Source organism: Pezoporus flaviventris, unplaced genomic scaffold, assembly GCF_033815535.1.
Source record: "Pezoporus flaviventris isolate CSIRO_AGI_PZ_B2104156 unplaced genomic scaffold, CSIRO_AGI_Pfla_v1 ptg000007l, whole genome shotgun sequence".
Classification (NCBI taxonomy): Eukaryota; Metazoa; Chordata; class Aves; order Psittaciformes; family Psittacidae; genus Pezoporus; species Pezoporus flaviventris.
Window position 1 is genome coordinate 15,599,876 of NW_026892555.1, and position 24,572 is coordinate 15,624,447.

General features: G+C 38.9%; 1 protein-coding gene across 3 annotated transcripts in view; it reads left to right on the top strand.

Moving 5' to 3' along the window:
* CSMD3 (CUB and Sushi multiple domains 3) overlaps window positions 1-24,572 on the top strand; it is a 601,317-nt gene that overhangs the window by 193,504 nt on the left and 383,241 nt on the right. For all 3 annotated transcript variants that reach the window (XM_061447844.1, XM_061447845.1, XM_061447846.1), the window contains exon 6: window positions 21,094-21,206. In XM_061447844.1, coding sequence (XP_061303828.1) covers window positions 21,094-21,206 — 113 coding nt within the window. The remainder of the gene's footprint in view (window positions 1-21,093; window positions 21,207-24,572) is intronic.

A 24,572-nucleotide genomic window follows, 5' to 3' on the forward strand; every position in this document is an offset into this window, starting at 1 on the left:
GAAAATACTGTATTTTGAATGCATGAATGAAACTCTTTGTGTTCATGAATAAATCCTGACAAGATAAAACATTGCTTATATGGGGCCTACAGGCTACTCAAAACTTTTTGTGATTGTTCATTTGTTTTGCTTGTGAAAATCACTTGACGTTATTTAGAGTGCAAATTCACTTGTAAAATGAACCTAAACCAAACCATTAAGCATCATACGACCCTGCTTATGCAATTTCTTTATATTAAAGATAGATTGAATTTCAAACCAGTGTCAGAGGAATTTTTAATAATCACATGCCACAACTTCCTGGTCATGACATAACGCTGTGTTCATTTCTTCTGCCTACAGTAGGCCATGAAAGTAAATATTTTATATATGCACAGATATTAAAAAGAAATACATTTATCCCATAATTATTAAACTGTTTCTAAGGTTAACAGTTTTAGGTATTTACAAATGGAATGCAATGCATTTTCAAAATTTTGAAACACTAAAGATAAATTAATCTAGGTATGCTTTAAAAATTTAAACTTTTGAAAGTTAAATGCAATTTCCCTCTGACCTAATTCCTGAACCATGTTAATATTCTGAAACCCTATCTCAAGATAGCTGCAATAACATGAGAAACAGTACAGAAAAGGGGAAAACAATGGAAACAGATATGGGGAAAATAATCTATAGGGAGAGGAATAAAAGAAGCTAAAGCTTTTACATTTTGAAAAGAAATAAGAAAGAAACTATATGAAAGATTAATGAAATTATGCATATTATATGTTACATAAATAAGGAACATTAATTCATTTCTTATGCCAATATAAGGATACTTGATTTATCAGGTAGAAGATTTAAAAAAAAATTCTCTGCAGCATACATAATTAAGTTATGAAAGTCATTGGCATGGGATGTTATAGATAGAAAACTAAGGTTGAAAAATGGATCAGAAATTCATAAAAACATTTATTGAAGGAGATTGAACATAAAGGCCTGCTTGAAAGGCTCCATTCAAGAAGCCTGCAGACTATGAAATTCCTGGGAATTGTGGTGATGTATGAAGGGATGAATCTCACTCTGTATAATCATGGTTTCTGACACTTCTAGTGAGTTATCTGTTACTGCTCATTGTCAGAAATAAAATATTAGTCTCAAGTGTATTTCTGATCTAACACACCACTGCACATGTTCTTAGAGACCATCAAGGTTACGGTGGGTAGTATACAGGGTAGGATAATTCCAGTCATGGCAATAAGAAATTTTTTCATTATTCATATAAACTGAAGAAATTATGATAACTGTGATGCATCAAGGAGTAATAGTTTTGCATCTGTAAAGTATCTTCAGGGCTGAAGTTCAGAACTTTTCAGTTTATGTTGTAGAATTATTCTGCCTTCATTTAAGGCTTGTGATAAGAAAACCTGAAGATACCAAATCATTATTTAATGCTTCAGCAAATATGGAATCTAATTTCGCCTGATATTAACTAATGTTTAATCATATCAGTGTTTTGATTATGATTATACTACTCTTGATTTCATTTTTGTCTGGTTTCTTTTTCAAGCCAATAGGGAATTCTTATTGGACTTTTCTTCCCTCTACTGAAAAGCTTTTTAATATAGATATTATCTTGATTAATTGAACTACTAGTGTTTCTTTGCTTCTAGACTTTTTTTTCATAATTCTGTGTAAAATACAGTAAGTTGCTGGAACCTTCACATCTCTTGATCAGCCTTTTCTGTACCCAAACTTGTAGTATTGGACTTGTACATTTGAATCAGCAGAAAACCTACCTACTGCATAGTATATATTCTGTCATCCCTGAAGCATATAGCACAGGTTCTGCCATCTTTTATGTGGATATACTGCACTGCTGCGCAGCTTCTTCTCCCCAGTCTTTTTTATGTCAGAGGATAAACTCTTGCCATCATCTCTGTTTGCTGAGCAAGAACATACTATCCTGCATGTCCTAAAGTGAAGTTAAGGGTAAGGTAAAAGACTGTTGTAATAAGGCTTAGTAGTAGCTGACACCATTTCTTTCAAAAAAACCCAGTCTTTAACAGCAGCTTCCAATTTAATTTGATGTTCAATCCCAAAATCAGAAAATTTCGTTTGCAAGTATAAGTCTTTTAAAACTGCATTAGCAGTTACACAAATCTTTTCATGTTTCCTAATCAGGTATATCCCAGAATATATTGCTAGAAAAAAGAGGGAAAAAAAAAAAAGGAAACAATTTTATATCATTAGTTGGTGTTGCATCTCATTAAACCTAACGTTTGTTCTCTGTGTCATGCTAGTATGGGTACTAAAGGTAAGGACTTAAGTACACTGACACAGCTGTGGAGCATAAGCTTTCTTTTGCCTGCTCATGCTTATATATAGCCTGCTCTGGTTGTCTTCCTAATTATTGCATTCTTGTAATTGCAGTACTTTAAAGGTCAGTTTTAAATTATAATAGGTGAATTAGTGACCTATTATCTTTTATCAGTTTTAGATCTGAATATTTGCAAAATTCCAACTCAGATGTATCAGAATAGCGGTCTCTCAGAGTGCACAAATGACATATCATCATTACCACTAATATCACTAAAAGGCATCTTACAAGAAGTTAATAGGTAACAATGTTAACTCATACAAGATATTTTTCAGCTAATTTAGTTGCTTTTTACTGCATAATTTACATGATACCACTTTACAGCCAAATGTCATGCACAAAGTTAAAGTTCTTTTGGTGAAACGGATCTGAAATTTCATCAGTAATCAGTTTACATAGTACAGTAAATCAGAGATATTAATCTCAGGAATGTTTACTTATAATTTGTTTAGCCTGGAAAATCTACATAATGAGCTGGCCTTTCAAGCAAAGGCACCAGATTTTCCTTTAATATATTTCATTCTAACAACACAGAATATTGATAAATCTTATAAGCTTTGTTTTTGCTCTTTATCACAACTTTTATATGTATTAGACAATATATTAAACACTTACTTACATTAATTCTTATTATAAACAAGTCTTCTAATAAACATTTTCTTTGTGTCCTATGTAGAAGCCACCATTCTTTAGTGGGCCTATTGGAAGATGCGGGGAAGAGGGAGAGACAAAGACATGACACTTAAAAGCAAATGATTTTATTTGCTTATGTCACAATGAATATATTACATCTACATTTTAACACACAAACAGATTTTAAATATTTATCTTTTTAATAATTATAAAGTGAAGACTTTTGAATCTAGGGAGTTTATGCAGATTGAGACAGTAAAATAAATTTGAAATATTCCTAATTATTAATTACCTTTTTTTAAATTATATTAATTATCCACAAATAAAATATACTATGAGATTTTATAGCACTCAAGAGAATCTTATACATTTTTCTTAGTTTGTAATTTCTCATTGTATTGGATTTTTTGACATTTATTTCTCGAAATCTTCAGTATGGCATCTGTTAATAAGGACTGTGATGTTTTCTGTTGGACAAATTAAACTACAAATGTTCAACTCAGAGGCATGATTCCAAAGCATAGAGAGGTTAAAATGCTGTGACATGGATCACTAATTCACAGTCTCATTTACTAGAAACAGCAGGTGGCTAGCAGTCAGATCCATGCAGTGGTGTCCCTGAAGTGCATACTCATCAGAGCAGCATTTGGTACTTGAAAGAAAATGATTGTATGAATTGGTGATGTTGCACACATGTGTGTATGAAGAATTGATATCTATAAAACAATTTTTACATGTTTTCATAATTATACATCAAATTAATAAACAAAAACCACTTTTTTTCTCATTTCTCATGAAATTTGTCACAAATGTTGCATTTTTAAAATGTTTTTATAATATTTATTAAAACCAACCAAACCAAACCAAACAAAAACCGGAAAAAATGTCTTTTATTCTTGATATTTTAACATATATAAACTCAATACTCAGTATTACATCAATAATATATTTTGGTGCATTGTTTTCACCATGATCTCTTGAAAGTCGGTAGCATTTGGCCCAGACTTTTGCTTTACACACGTCAGTCTTCAGCTCAGTGCCATGCCAGTCTAGCTCTAGAGCTGGGAGCAATACAACAACGTCAATGGGAATCCTTCCTCGGGGCAATTACTCTTGCTTTTATATGCATGAGTATCTCTGTATGTTGTTTCACTTTGAAACACAGGAATGTGTTAACTCCAGCCAGGTATCTGGCACAAAGGGAAGGGAAGGACTGTGGTTCTCTGTGGTGCAAGCCTATTTCATTTGGTATCTGATATCCACATTGTGTGTTTTCCAGTGATGAAGAGTGTGCAAGCGGAAGTGTGATGTTCAGAAGTAAGATTTAATGAGGTGCTTGACACTGAGCTCAGTATCTTGGAAGTATTGTTCTTGATTGCTTAGATATGTCAACCACCTACAAAATCTGTGCAGAACTGGTCATTGATTCTCAGTAAAGAACAGAAGAGAGAATTTCAGACACTTTTAAGAAATAGTCTACAGGGTCAGTAATGAAAGCATTGTTTTGGATGAAGAAAGCAACTGCTGTAATATTTTAAGATTCGGTATGTGTTTCATAGACACCAGGGAGGTGGGCATTGTGGGCAGTTCATCACATGTGTCTCTGCCACTCCTTCCTCTTCACACTCCATCTTGGATCCCTCCTATGGCAGAATGAACCTCTCCAATAGGGGTCTTTCCCACAGGCTGCAGTTCTTCATGAACTGCTCCAATGTGGGTCCCTTCCATGGGGTGCATCCTTCAGGAACAGACTGCTCCAGCATGGGTGCCCCACGGGGTCACAGCTCTTGCACAAACCTGCTCCAGTGTGGGCTCCTCTCTCTACGGGGTCACAGCTTCCTTTGGGCATGTCCCTGCTTCACCATGGACCTCTGTGGGCTGCAGGGGCACAGCCTGCCTCACCATAGTCTGCACTATGGTCTGCAGGGGAATCTCTGCTCCAACACCTGGAGCACCTCCTCCCCCTCCTTGTGCACTGACCTTGGTGTCTGCAGAGCTGTTTCTCATATTCTCATTCCCTTCTCCAGATGCAATTGCTCCTGCACAATTCTTAGATACTTACATACTTCAGCACGGAGGCACTGCCACCATTGCTGATAGGCTCAGCCTTGTTCAGCGGCAGATCCATCTTGGACCTGGCTGACGTTGGCCTCATTGGACATGGGGGAAGCTTCCAGCAGCTTCTCACACAAGCCTCCGTTGTAGCTCTGCCCCCCGCTAAGAGAACCTTGCCATGGAAACCCAGTACAGGCCTGCTCAGGCCACAGTTCTTTCTAGGCATGGTCCTCTCCTTGGGCTGCAGGGGAATAGCTAGCACATCTCCTCTTCCTCCTTCTGTGGCCTTAGTATTCACAGGGTTGTTTCTCACACTTTTTCCCCTCAATGCCTGTGCAGTGTAATGCCCTTAAATACATTTCACAGAGGTGACACCAGCTTGGCTGTTGAGTTTAACTGTATCCTGTGGTTGTTTCACTGTGGATCTGACTGGAACTGTGTCAGGCACAGGGCAGCCCCCTGATCTCTTCTTGCACAGACCACTCATACAGCTCTTTGTGGCAAAGAAATAAAAATGTTCTTAGGAGCTGCTAATCCATGAAAACAAGAAAAAACAGCACCTACCCCCCACCCCAAACAAAACACATTTTGGATTACTAAATCTCATCCAGTCATAGAAACACAGACAGATCATGAGTTCTCAACTTCCAGCTTTGGAGTTTTTTTTAATGATGAACCATCAAACTTGGAATTAAAGTCTAAAATCTTGAAAAGTGTCAAAATAATTTATTTCAAAATTTGACATTTTGCATGAGTGCTGATACTACTTGTTTAATCTCCTTCTACCCTTTTGACTTATCTAATAAGGCTAAATGTGAACTGTCCTACCTCTTATTAGTCACAGATAATTTCAGAGATTTTATCCTTGGTTTTAAAGAATTTCTGTCAGTTATATCTTTATGGATTAACAATGATGGAGGTGTATGATATCTTAATGTTAAGATATCATGTTAATTTTATTGTAACATCTTAAAGTTCTTCCTTACAAAAGATGGAATAAAAGTTTCCCTAATTGCAGTTAGAGAATATTTGAATATGAATATTACAAATAGGATAAGAGAAGTATGCTCAAATACACAAAGAAAATTCATAGTGTGATTTAAATAAGATAATTTATCGTAGGAAAGTAGTGCAGTTTTAGTAATTAGAGCAGTTTAATTGGGATATCTGAATTGTTTCTGTCTGGGAGTATCAGGAGCAAAGAAGGGACAACTGGGAGCTGAGGTGACCCGAATCAGGCCATTCACTCACCAAAGATGTGCAGTCCTGCAGAGGCTGAACGTGGGGGTCAGAGTTGGGAACTTCAATAACAGAGTCAGCTGACAGCCCCTAATGCAGTAAGTGATTAACTAGGCGCACGGTCCCTCTAGGAGCCCAGTCAAAAAGAGGATGGCCACGAACAGAGCTGTGACAGACTTTTAGGCTGAGCTTGAATGGAGTTCCTGGAGCCAAAGACAGAGGATCATCAGGGTCCCAAGGCAGGGCCAAGATTGTGCCTCATCCAACCTGGTCTTGAACACTGCCAGGGACGGAGCATTCACAACCTCCCTGGGCAACCTATTCCAGTGCCTCACCACCCTAACAGGAAAGAATTTCCTTCTTATATCCAATCTAAACTTCCCCTGTTTAAGTTTTAACCCGTTACCCCTTGTCCTGTCACTACAGTCCCTAATGAAGAGTCCCTCACCAGCATCCCTATAGACCCCCTTAAGATACTGGAAGGCTGCTAGGAGGTCTTCACGCAGCCTTCTGTTCTGGCTGAACAGCCCCATCTTCCTCAGCCTGTCTTCGTACAGGAGATGCTCCAGTCCCCTGATCATTCTCGTGGCCTCCTCTGGACTTGTTCCAATAGTTCCATGTCCTTTTTATGTTGAGGACACCAGAACTGCACACAACACTCCAGGTGAGGTCTCACAAGAGCAGAGTAGAGGGGCAGGATCACCTCCTTTGACCTGCTGGTCACGCTCCTTTTGATGCAGCCCAGGATACGGTTGGCTTTCTGGGCTGCGAGTGCACACTGCCGGCTCACGTTCATTTTCTCATCAACCAACACCCCCAAGTCCTTCTCCGCAGGGCTGCTCTGAATCTCTTCTCTGCCCAACCTGTAGCTGTGCCTGGGATTGCTCCGACCCAGGTGTAGGACCTTGCACTTGGCATGGTTAAACTTCATAAAGTTGGCATCAGCCCACCTCACAAGCATGTTGAGGTCCCTCTAGATGGCATTCCTTCCCTCCAGGGTATCAACTGAACCACACAGCTTGGTGTCATCGGCAAACTTGCTGAGGGTGCACTCAATCCCAATGTCCATGTCACCAACAAAGATGTTAAACAAGACCGGTCCCAACACCGATCCCTGAGGGACACCACTCGTTACTGGTCTCCACCTGGACATTGAGCCATTGACCAGAACTCTTTGTGTTCAGCCATCCAGCCAGTTCTTTATCCACCGAGTGGTCCATCCATCAAATTGATGTTGCTCCAATTTAGAGACAAGGATGTCATGTGGGACAGTGTCGAACGCTTTACACAAGTCCAGGTAGATGACATCAACTGCTCTACCCCTGTCCATCAGTTCTGTAGCCCCATCATAGAAGGCCACCAAATTGGTCAGGCAGGGTTTCCCCTTAGTGAAGCCATGCTGGCTGTCACCAAGCACCTTGTTGTTTTTCATGTGCCTTAGCATGCCATCCAGGAGAATCTGCTTCAAGATTTTGCCAGGCACAGAGGTGAGACTGACTGGTCTGTAATTCCCTGGGTCATCCATTTTCCCCTTCTTGAAAATGGGGGTTATATTTCCCTTTTTCCAGTCATCAGGAACTTCACCTGACTGCCATGATTTCTCAAATATGATGGCCAGCGGCTTCGCAACTTCATTTGCCAGCTCCTTCAGGACCCGTGGATGGATCTCCTCAGGACCCGTGGACTTGTGCACATAAAAAGAAGGGATGAAATAAGGGATGGTGCAGTTCCCTGATACTTGTCAAGCACTCTGAGATGAAAGTTCTATAAGATTACTGAGTAAGAAATTCTTTGGCTTACAGATATATTGTGGAAGAGCGGAAGGTAAATGTCTTATGTGGTAAATACAGTAGAACTAGGAGACTAGATGTTTAAGATATAGAAGAAAGTTTTTGCCCAATATATAACTGAGCAAAACATTAATTCAGAAAAAATAAGGTGGAAACTGAGGTGGATGGTTCTGTGATTAATCTGCATGGATACCTTGACAGTAATTATATTTAAATTACACAATAAGAATAGCCTTTTCTGACAGATTTTGGTGTCTACCTTGATAGAGTTTCAGAGGCAGAAAATAGGAAATAACATCACCTATAGTTTGAGTTGAACTGCTTCATTTTTATCCCCTTAAGATCACCAGAAAAGATCACCTATAGTTTGAGTTGAACTGCTTCATTTTTATCCTCTTACTTTGTATTGATGGGTTGTTTTTTAAAGCCATTTCAGGACTTGCACTGTCTTAATATCACCCTTAAAAAAGATGAAATAACATAACTGACTCGGGCCTAACATGACAGTACTTTGAATTTTTATTCTAATTTTAAGGAACAGCTCTTTTAAGGTACATTTGCATTTGGATTTAATATCTAACTATGAGTAACTAGAGTGGCAGATATTCAGGAAAACTTTGAGATTCTGAAAGTACTTTTCCTAATAAGACCCATGGGGTCCCTAATTTTGCTGCAGAGTGGGAGTAATTTGACTTATATTTTAAACTTTATCTCCAGCCAGAGTTTCATTCCAATTTCCCTTTTTGCTGTACAGAAAATATAATTAGAGTCTTTTGCCAGTTTGAATATTGCATACCTGTATGTGCTTTTCATTTTAACTGCTGTAGTTACATCAAGTACTAAGGATTAGGGAAAGAAGTTAAATGAGAATTAACTGCAAGAACAACTCTTTCCTTCCTGTTTCCAATGCCTCCAAGTTTCTGTAGTGTGAATCTGGCAATACTGATATCAACTGGTAGTCCAGTAAGTATGATTTTCGCCTTATTACTGAGAAGTGACCACAATCTTTGTATTGATCTGACAGCAGGATTGCTTTAGGACTCTACTGAGGTGTCTTGACCTGTGCTGGTTTTAGCTTGTTTGAGCTCTGACAGTTGCCTTACTGGTCAAGTGACTATGTGACTACCATGTATAGTAAAGGTCTTACAACCCTAGGCAGGTGCTGTGTAACACATTGGCCCTCTGTGTTCACTGGGGCTGGGGAGGGCTGGGAATCAATAACAGGCTCTGATAAGAAAACATCAAATAGCTCAAAGATGATTCAGGACTGAAAGGGGGGAGTTTTATCATTAACATCTTTCCAGGGATGACCTTAGGATACTGATGACCCACAATAGATGTTTTTCCCCTTCTGTCTGGGAAAGAATGAGGCCCTGATCTCAGGACTCACTGAAAGGATGACCATAGCAGAGAAAAGGGATAGATATTAGGAAGATTTCTTTAATTAAAGGAGTTACTAGTATTATTAGTGAGACTTGCTGATACTCAGACTATTAGTCCATTAAAGCATTAATTGGACTAACTGTAAATTTTGGCTCCATATATCATGTGTTCTCTTCTGTCCCAACATGATTTTTTATGTAACCAACTATACAGTACTACTGCATATATATAGTCTGTTGAGCATCAAGTTGTAGTACCAGCTGCAATGTTTTCTTGTTTGGTTCATTTATTAACACCATAAAGAAGTAAGAATAAGCTTTCTTACCCTACTTGGACAGCAGACTTGTATAATATGTATAATGTCAATTGCTGAGGTGAATAGATTGAGAGAGGACGCCTGCAACACCGGAGTGGAGCAGGAAGAGATCAGCACCCAAGAGCCTCAACTCAGAGTGACAAAAGCCATTGAGGAGGGAGCCTCAAGTCCTCAACAGGGGGAGTCCTCAACCTGCCCAGGGAGCACGAGCGACTAGGAGCGTGGTGAACAGAGCGGGTCGAGGCAGTTTGTGCGGCAGTTCACGCGAGCAGGCAAGCGGGCAGGCGAGTGGGGTGACGGCCTGATCAAGAGGACTCGACTGGAGCGCAGGAGGGAGGCAGGACCGCTTGCTTGTGCAAAGAGACGTAGATGGACCGATGGACCAGATAGATCATGGTCACCACTCGATCAAAACCTGTAGTGAGGAATAGCGTGGGTACCCAGACTGAGCCTTTCTGCAGACATGCGGCCGTGCAGGTCTCTCACTGCAGTGAATGCCTGAGCCTGGCACTTGTATCTGAGAGAGCCAGTGACACCGCTTGTGTGTGGTGTCAGCAAGTAGATGACCTGCTAAAGCAGGTGATTGAACTGAGGGAGGACATAGAAAGGTTGAGAGCTATCAGAGAGTGTGAAAGTGAAATTGATTGGTGGAGCCACACCCTAAGGCAAGGGCAGAGGGAAGTGGTTGAACAAGTAATAGATCCCCTTCCCTCCTATCATCAGACAGAAGGAGTAAACTTAAGGGACAAGGAAGTATGGAGGGAGGTCCCTCCTCAGAGAGGTAAGGGAAAACCCTCACAATCCCTTCCTTCCTCCCAGTTGCCCTTGAGTAACAGGTATGAGGTCTTGGAACTACAGGGCCAGGTAAATGGGCATGGAGGGGTAGATCCATCTAGTGAGTCACCTAGGGCTTGTCACTCACCCCCATGCCTTAGAACTTCCTCAACCAAGAAGAAAAGAAGAGTAATTGTGGTGGGTGACTCCCTTCTGAGGGGAACAGAAGGGCCCATTTGTCGACCTGATCCATCCCACAGGGAAGTCTGCTGCCTACCTGGGGCTCGGATTGGAGATGTTAAAAGGAAACTCTCTGATCTGGTGCAGCCCTCTGACTACTATCTGCTGCTGTTTTTTTAGGTTGGCAGTGATGAAATTACTGCAAGCAGGGCAAGGGCAATGAAGAGAGACTTCAGGGCCCTGGGACAGCTGGTTAGAGGGTCTGGAGCACAAGTGGTGTTTGCCTCCATACCTGTTACAAGCAAAGGTGAAGAGATAAATAGGAAGAGACTGCAGATCAATGTATGGCTATGGGACTGGTGCCAAAGGCAGGGGTTTGGGTTTTTCAATCATAGGCTGCTATATGAGACACCTGGTTTGCTGGTGGCAGGTGGGATACATCAGTCCCAGAGGGGGAGAAGGTTTCTGGGGCAGGAGTTAGCAGGTCTCATTGACAGGGCTTTAAACTAGGTAGGAAGGGGAGATAACTGGGCCTGTTGGGGACAAGCCCAAGAGAAACATGCTAGGGCTTGAAGAATGGCAGACTAGGGAGAACTCTCAATCTATTGTTTCATTTGAGGGAAAGTGTAGTTGTTTAAACCCTGTCCTGCAGGGGAAAAAGGGTACCTGGGCAAGAGTTAGTAGAGCTCACTCACAGAGCTCTAGGTTAGATTCGAAGTGAGAGGGGGTTGTAGCTGGGTTTGACCTAGTGGAGCAATGTTCTAGTATGAATGAAGACCAGAAGGCCTCCCGCCTTCCAAGGGTGCCACTAGCGTGCTCAGCTCGCTCCCTGAAATGCCTGTACACCAATGCATGCAGTATGGGGAATAAACAGGAGGAGTTAGAAGTCTGTGTGTGGTCTAAAGGTTATGACCTGGTGGCAATTACAGAGACATGGTGGGACAGCTCACATGACTGGAATGTGGTTATGGATGGCTATGTCCTTTTTAGGAAAGATAGATCAGCAAAGCGAGGTGGTGGAGTTGCTCTTTATATGAGAGAGAGACTAGAATGTGTTGAGTTCTGTCCAGGGGCAGATGAGGAGCAAGTGGAAAGTCTGTGGGTGTGAATTAAGGGACAGGCTGGTACGGGTAGCACAGTTGTGGGAGTCTATTATAGACCTCCTGATCAGGATGAAGGAGTTGATGAGGCTTTCTACAGGCAATTGAAAGCAGCTTCACGACTACATGCCTTGGTCCTTATGGGGGATTTTAACTACCCTGATATTTGCTGGAAGACTTACACAGCCAATCATTCACAGTCTAGGAGGTTCCTCCAGTGCATTGATGATAACTTCTTAATGCAAATGGTGGATGAACCAACTAGGAAAGGAGCGCTGCTGGATCTGGTTGAAGTAGTGATGGTCAATGGCAGCCTGGGCTGCAGTGACCATGAGATGGTGGAGTTTAGGATCTTGTGTGGGAGGAATAGAATACCTAGCAAGGCCACATTTTTGGATTTCCGAAGGGCCAACTTTGGCCATTCAATCAATTGCTAAGGGAAGTCTCATGGCAAAGGGTACTAGGTGGTAAAGGGGCTCAAGATAGTTGGTCAGCATTCAAGGACCACTTCTTCAAAGCTCAGGATCAGAGTATCCCAATGGGTAGGAAGTCAAGTAGGGGAGCCAGGAGACCAGCATGGTTAAACAAGGAACTGCTGGGCAAACTCATACGGAAAAAGAGAATCTATGGATTATGGAAGGAGGGGCTGGCCACTTGGGAGGAATATAGGACAGTTGTTAGAGGATGTAGGGAAGCAATTAGGACAGCTAAGGCCTCCTTGGAACTTAATCTGGCAAGTCAGGTCAAGGACAATAGAAAGGGCTTCTTCAAATACATAGTGAATAAACTAACACAAGAAGCAGTATAGGCCCACTGCTGAATGAGGTGGGTGCCCTGGGGACAGAGGCTATAAAGAAGGCAGAGGTGTTGAATGCCTTCTTTGCCTCTGTCTTTACTCCTGCAGACTCTCCCCAGGGGACTCAGATTCCTATAGCCCCAGAAGGAGTCAGGATAAAGGAGGAGTTTGCTTTGGTACAGGAGGATTGGGTTAGGGATAAGTTAAGCAATCTGGACGTCTATAAATCAATGGGTCTGGATGGAATACACCCACGGGTGCTGAGGGAGCTGGTGGAGGTCATTACTGAGCCACTCTCCATCATCTTTGGTAAGTCGTGGGAAACAGGAGAGGTGCCTGAGGATTGGAGGATGGCAAATGTCACGCCGGTCTATAAGAAGGGCAAGAAGGAGGACCCGGGTAATTATAGACCAGTCAGCCTTACCTCCATCCCTGGAAAGGTGATGGAACAACTTATTCTTGACACCATCTCTAGACATATCAAGGATGAGGGGGTCATTAAGAGCAGCCAACATGGCTTTACCAAGGGGAAGTCATGTTTGACCAACCTTATAGCCTTCTATGCGGAAGTAACTAGGTGAATGGATGATGGTAGAGCGGTAGATGTGTTTTTTCTTGATTTCAGTAAGGCATTTGGTACTGTCTCCCACAGCATCCTCATAGATAAGCTAAGGAAGTGTGGGCTTGATGATCAGGTAGTGAGGTGGATCAAGAACTGGTTGAAAGGAAGAAGGCAGAGAGTTGTGGTTAATGGGGCAGAATCTAGCTGGAGGTCTGTGACTAGTGGAGTCCCTCAGGGGTCGGTGCTGGGACCAGTGCTGTTTAATATTTTCATCAACGACCTGGGTGAGGGAACTGAATGTACCCTCAGCAAGTTTGCTGATGATACTAAACTGGGAGGAGTGGCTGACACACCAGAGGGCTGTGTTGCCATTCAGCGAGACCTGGACAGGCTGGAGAGTTGGGCGGGGAGAAACTTGATGAAATTCAACAAGGGCAAGTGTAGAGTCTTGCATCTGGGGACGAACAACCCCATGTACCAGTACAGGTTGGGGGCTGACCTGCTGGACAGTAGTGAATGGGGAAAGGGATCTGGGGGTCCTGGTGGATAGGAGGATGACCATGAGCCAGCAATGTGCCCTTGTGGCCAAGAAGGCCAATGGCATCCTAGGGTGTGTTAGAAAGGGTGTGGTTAGTAGGTCAAGAGAGGTACTCCTCCCCCTCTACTCTGCCTTGGTGAGGCCGCATCTGGAATATTGTGTACAGTTCTGGGCCCCACAGTTCAAGGACAGGGAATTGCTTGAAAGAGTCCAGCGCAGAGCTACAAAAATGATTAAAGGAATGGAACATCTTCCTTATGAGGAGAAGCTGAGGGAGCTTGGACTCTTTAGCTTGGAGAAGAGGAGACTGAGGGGTGACCTCATCAGTGTTTACAAATATGTAAAGGGTGAGTGTCAGGATGATGGAGCTAGGTTTTTTTCAGTGATGTCCAGTGATAGGACAAGGGGCAATGGGTGTAAACTGGAGCATAGGAGGTTCCATGTGAACATCAGGAAAAATTTCTTTACTGTGAGAGTGACAGAGCACTGGAACAGGTTGCCCAGGGGGGTTGTGGAGTCTCCTACGTTGGAGATATTCAAGGCCCGCCTGGAGAAGTTCCTGTGTGATGTACTCTAGGTTACCCTGCTCTTGCAGGAGGGTTGGACTAGATGATCTTTTGAGGTCCCTTCCAACCCTTAGGATTCTGTGATTCTGTGAAATAGTAAGATACCGCCAACATTTTAAGAGAGGCAAACTGTGTAAACATCTCAGAGATAATGGCCCATTATTCATTTTGACTGTTACACAAAGAAGTAATTGGTCAGATACAAGATGTATTCAGTTCAGTTTTATTAGAGAAGCTGTGAAAGTAGAGAGAATCATGCAGGATTCCAGGGAAAACACTCGGATAATCACATACATTGATTCTTGAAGGAGACGGTGCCCTAGAGGTTTGCTTTAGCATTTCCAGGAAAAGAAATCCTGTGGCAGCTCTTGGTGTCCACCTTATCATAGCTTATAGGCCACTAGGATGAGTCCTTTGGTGGAGGTCTCACTGCATAGTCTGCTGAAGCTGGGGCTGCATCTTCTCAGTGGTGCATTCAGACTCATCTACCTCTGCTCCTTGCTGACTGCCCTGACCATGGCTTGGTCTCATCAGTTACACCAAGGAGCTATGCAACTTGTTACAGCCTGCGTGGTAGAAAGACCCATATGTTTGCCATTATGTGCAGCCCAGGTGAATTTAATTTGTATTTATGTTAATTCTATGATATGCTCAGGAAAATGGGGTTGTAATCACAAGGTCACTTTTTGTATTGGTTATTTGCATCACATTTGTGAGTAATGACTGTAAGTCCCTGACATCTATATTAAAATCAGCAACTTATGACACTAGTCCTTCATGCAATCAGGACAGCAATGCTGTCTATCAGTGTTATGTTTATTACTTGCGTCACAAACAACACATTCCTTGTGTCATAGACTAACATTTCAGAATATGTGTGTTTGGAAGTCTCCTTTTACCTTCCATCGAATTTCATCATTCTGCCAAGTCAACAGATTAATTAGAAAATTTGACATATGAACATCTGGCTCTATAAGCTGCAGTTTACTTCTGAAATTAAAAAGCATTTTTTAATCTTGGCACTTTTTTACATTTCATATCAACAGTACTACAAACTTTCATTAATCATCAGTTGGACCTTTATTCAGTCCTTAATGATCATACAGTGGTTTCTCATAGACTTGCTTTGTATGACAGTAACTTTACTTCAAAATTGAACTTTTTCCAACTTTGCAGAGGCATGAGTGGTCTTTCATTTATTTCAACACTGACATTTTTAAAACAAAGACTTTTTTTCAGTCCTTCAGAAATCATACCAAACTTGACAAAAAAGAGTCATAGGGTGACTTATTTTTATCCTTCTAGCTGAATAGTTCCAAAAATTAATCAACAGATTGTTAAAGTACTTTACAGAACAAGTATTTTTTTCAAGGTGACATAGCATAGAACTTTCTTCCCCCTTCTTCCCAAACATTGGCTTATTTAAGTTTTGTTTGTCTAGTCTATTTGTTTGTCTAAATAGTTCATGAGGTTAAATTTGAAGGGTGATAATTTACTGTTCTAAAAGTAAAAAAAATAGCTTTTTGTCAGTCATTTGGATGCAGTTCTAAGATACAAAAGCAACAATCAAGGCTGTATGTAGCTTCAAACTTGTCAATGCCCTGATTCTCAGTTGAATAAAATGTTTAGTCCTACTACAGACAATTTTACAGGAACCAGCCTTAGGAACTAGGTCTTTCACTGACTTGTGCCTTTTTTAATGACTTAAAAAACTTGAGTGATGTATTACCCTCAAACTGCTAATGGAATGCTATATTTTAGACACTTTTCTTTTTGGAAACTTTTTCTTGTCTCATGCATGTTTGAGAAAGAGTTGGCTTTAGGGAGAGGAGTCTATGTTTTCTTTATTCCTTCAAGACTGAATTAGTACTGTTTACTGTCTTTTGTGAAAGTCATGTTCTGTCATTCCATATGACTGGACATTGAGCTATGGTAATGCAGAAGTTTAACTCAACTGCCATCTCTTGTTTTATTTAATTTAATTTAATTGCTTGCTGTATTTCCAACCTAATCTTTCTTTCACTGTATTGTTTCTTGGTTTCATTATTTGAATACTCGGTCGGGAAAGTGCATATTTTGATATTGTAATAACCTTTAAAATTGGTCTATTTTCCCATGCCAGTCTGTATGTCACTAGATGGTCAATCTAGTAAACAGCAGATTGATAGCAATCCCTGAATCATCCAGGGATTAATGACTCAAGTGTACTGGATGCAAACAGAAGAGCAGCCCTGATACCCACCTACAGCTTGAGTTTCACACATACAATTAGATGAATAATTACACTTACATAAAAGTTCCATAGCTTCTGTCACAGAGGCATCTCATTAAGTCTTTTACTGTAATACAGATATACCAATATTATATATGTTGCTGCATAAATGTAAACTGCAATTAAAATTCTAGGAAATCCACAGCTCTGAAAATACTTACTTTCATGCTACTTGAATATTTATATTTTAAATACTTGACAAAAGAACAATTTACAGGCAATTACCCATCTTGTTACCTATCTTGTTATCCAAAGATAACTGAATATATCCATTTGCATGTAACATTTATTTGATATCTTCAACAAAATTAAAATCTTGAGTTCTTAGTTCAGACAGCAATAGATTTTTTTAAGAGGTAGAAGACGGTTTATTTTTGGCTGCTTGACAATATATGTCACAGTGTCCTTGCTCTAAGATGATTAAACAGAATTTGGATAAAACATTTCCAGAAAAAAAAAAACAAACAAAACAAACCACAAAAAGTGAGGGAATAAAAGGCCAGTACCCAAAATTGTCACGAGATAGATACATTTATAATGACTGCCATTAAGACCCATTAATCTCATCATTGGAGTAGGAAACATAAGGGATATTCATAGGTGTAGTCAACTTGCTTGTTTGCTGTTTGACCAAAAGGTTAATGGTTAGTTTAGTGTCTGAACCTCAGTGTAAACATCGTACTAACTGGGTTGATGAAACAAGAGGGGTATGTTAATTTAATCACCAAATCCTTCACAATCTCTCAAGTTAAGCAATGTATTGAATATTCAGTTAGTTTTAGCTTTGCTTCTTTAGTGTGAATCTGGTTCTTTCTAAACAGATTTAGATTTATTAAATCAGAGACCTGAGTTTTAATCTTCTATCCATGAATGAGTGTACATCTACATTGTGGGGTGGATCTTTTTATAAAAGATCTTCATTATGAATCTGGTTACAAGAGCTGTTTTATGGGATCAAGTCAATCATGAGGAACAAAGTAAAGGATGATAGATTTTTACCGATATGTTTCATGCCAGGAAGCACAATTAGCTGTAAGTAGTTAATACTTCACATTTGTATTTAATGCACCTGCTGCCTAAATTAACCAGAATATAACCAAATGATATAAGTCACTGCTGGAGTGCTGTTCTGTTGGTTAGGACCTGGTCTTTTGTAGCTTTTGTATTATGCTATGGAAGTATTAAGCCCCACTAGCATGTATGTGTACATGGATAATGCATGATTAGTCTTATCAGAATATGTGATACTTTTTTTAATCAAAGCTTTCCATATAGCAGTTTTATTTCAACAAGCAAATAATGCCAATGAGAAGGATTCCACACAGCTGCAGTTACAATCAAAACAAGCGCTTAAGATTTTGAAGTGCATACATATGAGCAATGAAATCTATATACTAAGATGTAATTCTTTTTAGCCTAAAGCTTTGGTAGAATTAGAATGGATTTCAGCACTGCTTATAGAGGGGCTATCAACTGCAAATTCTTTTTTTGATCAATTGAATTTCTGTAAATCTCCTGGCTTGTGAGGAAATGCAGTAATTATACGCTTCATGAAAAATTTTGTGAAAAACTTACTGTATGTTTTTCCAACAAAAATAACTGTTTTTCTATTTGGAATATTTTTGGACATGTTTAGTGTTTGCTTCCATTAGCAGGGTTTGCATACCTGTTACTTGATAATAATCATTCTTCAAAATTAAAATGCATATGTTTTGAGAATGAATCAATTTCACTGAAAGAATACCTGATAGGTTGTCACTGATTTCTGCTCCAAATAAATAAGTAACATATAAAGCTTTAATTCCGTTACCATTCTCTCCATACAAATTCAAACATAATAAAATAGAATTGGGCAGTTAGAGTGATGACTGCCTGTTTGACTCTTTAGTACCATCTACCCTTTATATGCATATTTTGTAGTGTCTGTATCCTTCCTTAAAGTTTTTACACATTTATTAACTGATCTGATTTTGAGCTTTGACTGGACCTTTGCAGTGTGGGCACTTTTTGCCTCTCTTCATAAACATATCATGTCTAAATTACTTTGTTTGTATATTACATACCTTATTTAATAATACTGGTCCAGAATAAGCTTCTGAGCCATTTTTTAGCAAGGTGACAATCATCGCACACATGCATTGTATGAAATAGAAAACAGTGCTGTGAATGGAAGTAGTTGTTAAATACTTTGGCTATTATCATTGTAAAAGTGAGGATAATGTATCTGTGAACTTTGTACAAGATCAGACATTTTTGTTTTATCATTTGTGTCTTCTACTAATCCTCATTTATTTGGCATCTGACTTAAAAGAGAAAAGACAGTTCTATTTTAATTTCTGTTTTAAGAGCTATAATTTTAGAAGATTTTTGGTAATTAAAGCTAGTTTAGTAATGAACAAGACAGGTATTTTAAAACTATTTGCTAAGATTATAGTTAGCTGGCAGTGTGCATTTCAGATGTTGAAGTAAGTGTAGAGTATTTTAGGATATGTCAGTATGTCTTCAGAAGAAATAGAGGATGCACACCATGCTATTAAAAAAACCCAAACCAATACTTTGCAACATAAAGTGGAACTCATATGTTAGACATATTCGAGGGAGAATAAAATACTAATTGACTTCACTTGGACCAGTGTTAGCCTAAAGCAGATTTTTGAAAATTACCTCCTAAATAGCACAGAAAAGGAGATGGAGGCACAGTGTTGTAATGAATTGAAAGAAGATTTTTATTTTCAAAAGAATTAGTTCCTTATTTCTTCTGTAAACTGTGATTTACCCACAATCACAAACCAAAGAAGATACAAACATGAGAACTTCACTGACTAAACTTTTACTAAGAAAGGTGTATTATTTCAGTAAGCCCTTTTTTTTTTTTTTACATTAGATAACAGAATATCTAGGGTGGTCATTGTTGACTACACATAGCAGTGAGATACTTTAAATCTCTGGTTCACAACCACTGATACGAAAGTTCTTCATGGACATTTCTAAGAGTTTATGAAAGACAACTGCAGAAGGGAAGCCTATTGTCTGTTACTTTTGCTATGCGGGTTTCTGTGCAGTTTGGGAGGTGTGACATCCTTTGAACAATAACAAAAAGATGAGGCAGCTGCATTTCCTTTATGGTAGATATGGTGTTTTTCTTTGAATTTAGGAAAATATTGTAGGCGATGCAGTTTAGATATGTTTGGAACAGTAGCTGGCACAGAAGTAGGTTGGACTGCCAATGCATTATGATAATGGTGAACAGCTTTATAATTTGATGAGAAGATAAATTGATGTAGAAAAGGAGCGGTTATATGAGCAGAATAAGCATTCATTTCATGCCAGTCTCCATTAGAAATTCTGTCAGCTTGCAAATCTACTTTCTGGGAACAATACCATAGAAATCATGAACTGTAAAGATCAGATTTTAGGAACTGGGAATTTAGTTGGAACTCAGATGATATCAACATGTGCTTAAGTTAGAATCATCTTAAGTGTAACTTATATCTGTCAAGGTAGATGTGTTAATGAATAACTGATATAACAGGTAAACTTAACTAGGTAGATGCTCAGCTGCATCTAAAATGCCATTAATTTTCAAAGCCTGAGCTGGTCAGCTTTTAGCTCTACGTCAGGACTAAGCTCAAACTTAGGTCTAGGCACTGTATGACAACAAAGAAGCAAAGAGCAAAAAGAACACTAACAGTGCAAAGAATAAAAGTTTAGAGACTGCCACTGTTCTGTCTGGTTGAAGCTTTCTTCTATTACTGGTGACAATGTAGTAAGTTTATTTTTCAGAAATACTATTTAAAGAAAATGAGATGTCTAATAAGAAGTGGATTAGAGTAAAAATATTATGTTTACATGATCAAATATTTTGGTTTGATTTACTTTTTGCTGCTGGGGACAGGGTGGAGAGTTGAGTGAGTGTGGTACTTAGCTGCTAGCTGGGGTCAATCTCAGGTCTCTACTCTTCCTGTAATTTTAATAATTTATTTTCAGATTCACTGAAGTGATTGAGTATTTCTTATTTCTTTTTATCCTGAATTTAGAAAACTACTTGCTTTTGAAAAAATAGATGTCTGTTTTATAGTTTTGTGTTTTGGCCTGCATAACCTAAGCTCTCTTATTCCATATCGTGAACCTTAAAGTCACAGTGTATAATCCTTTTCCTGGTGCCCAAAGCAGTGTTCTGCCTAACCTGTTAAGTGGTCCATATAGACACTAACTCTTTCTAGCCTGAGTATCATGCGCTTGCATCATGGTAGTTCTTTTCATGACCAGTTATGTGACTGTGTGGTTTCTGGATTTGCACTGATTTGTATCCCACCACTTCAACATTGCAAACAGTCTTGTCTGTTCATGCTTGTAATAACATACTATTAACTGATGAATAAAAAGTCCTACTGAAAGCAGTCAATGAATGTATGTTTGAAGAAAGTTTTCCACACAAGAGCTTTATCAAAGCTTTATGAAAAACTACTGCTCTTCATCCCTGATAATTAATCTTTCAATAATATTTTTTATTTGTTTGTTTTAATTCAGGCTCTCTGGAACGAATATACCTCCTCCAGTTATCAGTAACAAAAACTGGCTCAGACTACATTTTATAACAGACAGCAATCACCGATACCGTGGATTTAGTGCTCACTACCAAGGTACATTTAAGGAAATACATTTTTTTGGGGGGGTTCTTTTTGTTAAAAAATCCTGTGCCTGAAGTTATAGAGGAAGTGGGAAGGGCCATTTTAAAAATCCTCATAAAGGTGTGGTTTGTATTTGCATAATGATAAATTCAGTTGTGCAACCTATTACATAAAATTTTACAGTATGTTAGAGTAGGGGTAGTGTATTATCTAGTTTATCTAAATACAGTTATAAAAAAATTACAGCAGATATCTACTTCACTTTATCCTATGCAAGTACTGAGGTGTTAAAATGATCCTAATATTCTGAAACATATTGTGTAAAAGATACAGAAATAATATTTTTATTATTAAAATATGTATGTGCATCTATGGTTGTGTATGTCATGCTTCTAAAACAGTGAGTAAGTTTCTATTTACTGATGTGGCATTTAATCACTGTTATCTCTTACTACCTGTTTCTGAAAGTGTTGTGCTATTAAGGGTTTAATTAACCTATAAGATTCTTATCCACTGTTTTTATGAACAAGCATTATTTTGAGTAAGAGTGAAAGCATCTGAAGCATTAACTTGGGAATATCACCATTTGAAACAAGGTCATTCTAATGATGAAGTGCTAATGAAAACTGAGCTTCATTAGTTCATGGTAATACTGTCTGCTTTTTCACAAGCATAACTGTAAATAATATTTTTCAATATCTGCAGTGTGTCAATGGATCTTCAGGGAACAGTAACCCTTTTTGTGCTTTTGTGCTTTTCCATGTTTCTGATTAAAAAAATATAATCATGGCATTCTGAATGAAATTCAGTTCATGAATTTCTTTTACAGTTCTCTATAGGAAATTCAGCAAAGGAAGAGATGAGGTACATAAACTTGTGAATAATCTGATAAAATTAATCAACTAATGTAAAAATCTCAACTAACAAAACACTAGGACTACTTTTTATGTAATTGGTCTTTTGTAATAGTACATTTTTCACAACTCTGTGATTGCCTCAGATAACATATTCTATACAAGAACACAACAAATTTGATTACTATGTTAACAAATATTGTATGTCTCTGTTTGAACTTCCCAAGTTCACAGAAGTTCTGGAATGTGTATTCTTAGTGAATTTAGGCAAAAGGAGCCTTCCTACTGTAGGTGCAGGGCTGCTATAACTGAAAAGCACTGACTCATTTTCTGCATGGTACCCTTCACACTGAACGTGATAAACACACTTCTTTACTGGGAAATTGTTAGCTTGCGGGACTGTTAAGAGATATAAAGTAGAAACTTTCTCTATTAGAGCCTACCTCAAAATTGAGAAACCACGTGATAACTATTTTGCTGGTTTATGTGAAGTAACTTGGATTGTTGAGATGCTAATTTTGAGCTACTGGGAAAAGAAGAACAAACTATCTCAGATGACACACATACTTGGATTCCTGCCGAAAGTGTGAGGTAACAGTTACTGAAAGAGAACAGACTTTTTTTTTTGTTTCAAAATAAGTTTTCTGCAAGTCATAAAAAAATATGAGCTGGTAGGTGTGGAAAATTTGAATATGCTGTGTATCTTCTATTTGTCTTTACCGTCTAAGTTTGTAGTGATTACATTGTTTTTTTTTAATATTATTTTGGTTTGCTCGTTTAATTTCTAATGGCATATTGCTGAATGCATGTTTAAATTGTACTGAATACTAAGTTGTGAAATTCTGCAGAAGTCCACCATTCTTAAAAATGAAGAAAATGCCTTTTGCAACTCTTTGAAAAAAAAAAAAAATAGGGAGTAAATAATTTCAGCACGTAAAAGCATCAAAGTCCATACTCCAGCAGGTATGAGCATTGAAAATTAACCTTGATAGTCTAAAATGGAAAAATATGTTGTCAGGTAATAGGGAGGAGTGGCTTCTGGATTGATTGCAAGGTAAAAGGGACAGTGTGAGGAAATTAAATAAACATATTAAAAATATTTCATGCATTTAGACAAAAAAATAAAAAATATGCAACATATATTTCCATTTGTAAAGAAGCGATTGTGTTTTTTTCCAGTTAAAGACAAATATAAGACTTTTAGTAAAGACCATTTTCAAAGAGTAATTTCACTGTTGCCCTGACATGAGTTGTCACAATAAAAATAAAGAAAAGTTTTCCAAAGAATCAGGTAGAATATATACATCTACCTGGTTTTTCTTGCATCACTTTTGAGAGGGTGTCTGTTAATCCTTTCAGTAGTCTGTATTATCACTGTAATAACTGTTGAAAAACTCACTCTTTTCTCCGCTCCATTAACATAGATATGACTGTAAATTCTTCCTGACTTCCCTCCTTCAAACTTCATCTTTCCTATGTAGTACCACTATAACCAGATTTACTAATTTCTTACCACTTCATCTGTTTTAACTTTTTTTATTCTGTTGTTGCATCTTTCAAAGGATGACTCCAAATTCTGAACTTCAGACAACTGCATAATTTTTCCCCCGTCTCTGCTTGGCACTTTCTTGGTACTTGCTTTTTTCATCTCATCACTCCATTGGCTTGTTGGCTTTGTTTGAACTGCACATTTTGTGAAAGTATATTTGGGTGGTGGTGTGACCCAGTGTCAGTGAAGCATTCCCACAGCCACTCACTCCAACCCCACAATGTAACAGGGCAGAAAATAAATAGGAAGAACAAGAGTAAGAAAACTCATTACTCCTCAACTGTTGTCTTCAGTAAACCAGACTTAATATAAAGGAATGAATGGTTTGAGCATTGGGAAATAGTCAAACAATTAGGGAAAACAGCTTTCCTCTCCACTTTTGCAGGTTTAACTTAATTCCAGACATTTCTTCTTTTCTTCTTCTTCTTCTTCTATCTACTCCACCACAAATTACTCTTTGTCTTTTCAGTGATGTAAGATGCCAAGGTGTAGGAGTTTCTTTCTGCTACTTTTCATTTCTCATTCTTCTCTTCTATTGTTTCTTACTTACTAATTTGTTCTGCTGTGATGTGCATCGACCATGGGCCACAGCCTCTTAGAGGAAGAGCCTGCTCCAGTGTGAGTTATCCATGAGCTCCAGTACCTTTGGGAGTGTTGTTGTCTCTGGAATGGAGCCCTCCTGCTCTGGTCTTGTTCCTTTCTCTCAGTGTTTACTGTCTTACCTTTAATACATTTCCACAGAGATGCCAGAGATTCTGCGGCTGGGCTCAGTTGTATTTTGTGGTGCGTCCACTGTGGAGCCAGCTGGCACCAGCTGTGATCAGTATGGGGCAGCCCCTGACCTCCCATCACAGAGGTCACATGTGTGGTCCCCCACGCCCCTCCTGTCAACCCCCTGCCATTCATGCCAATTACAGTCTGAAAAATATCATTTGTTGTTTTATTCGAACAAAAAAAAATTAAATGAGTTTTATG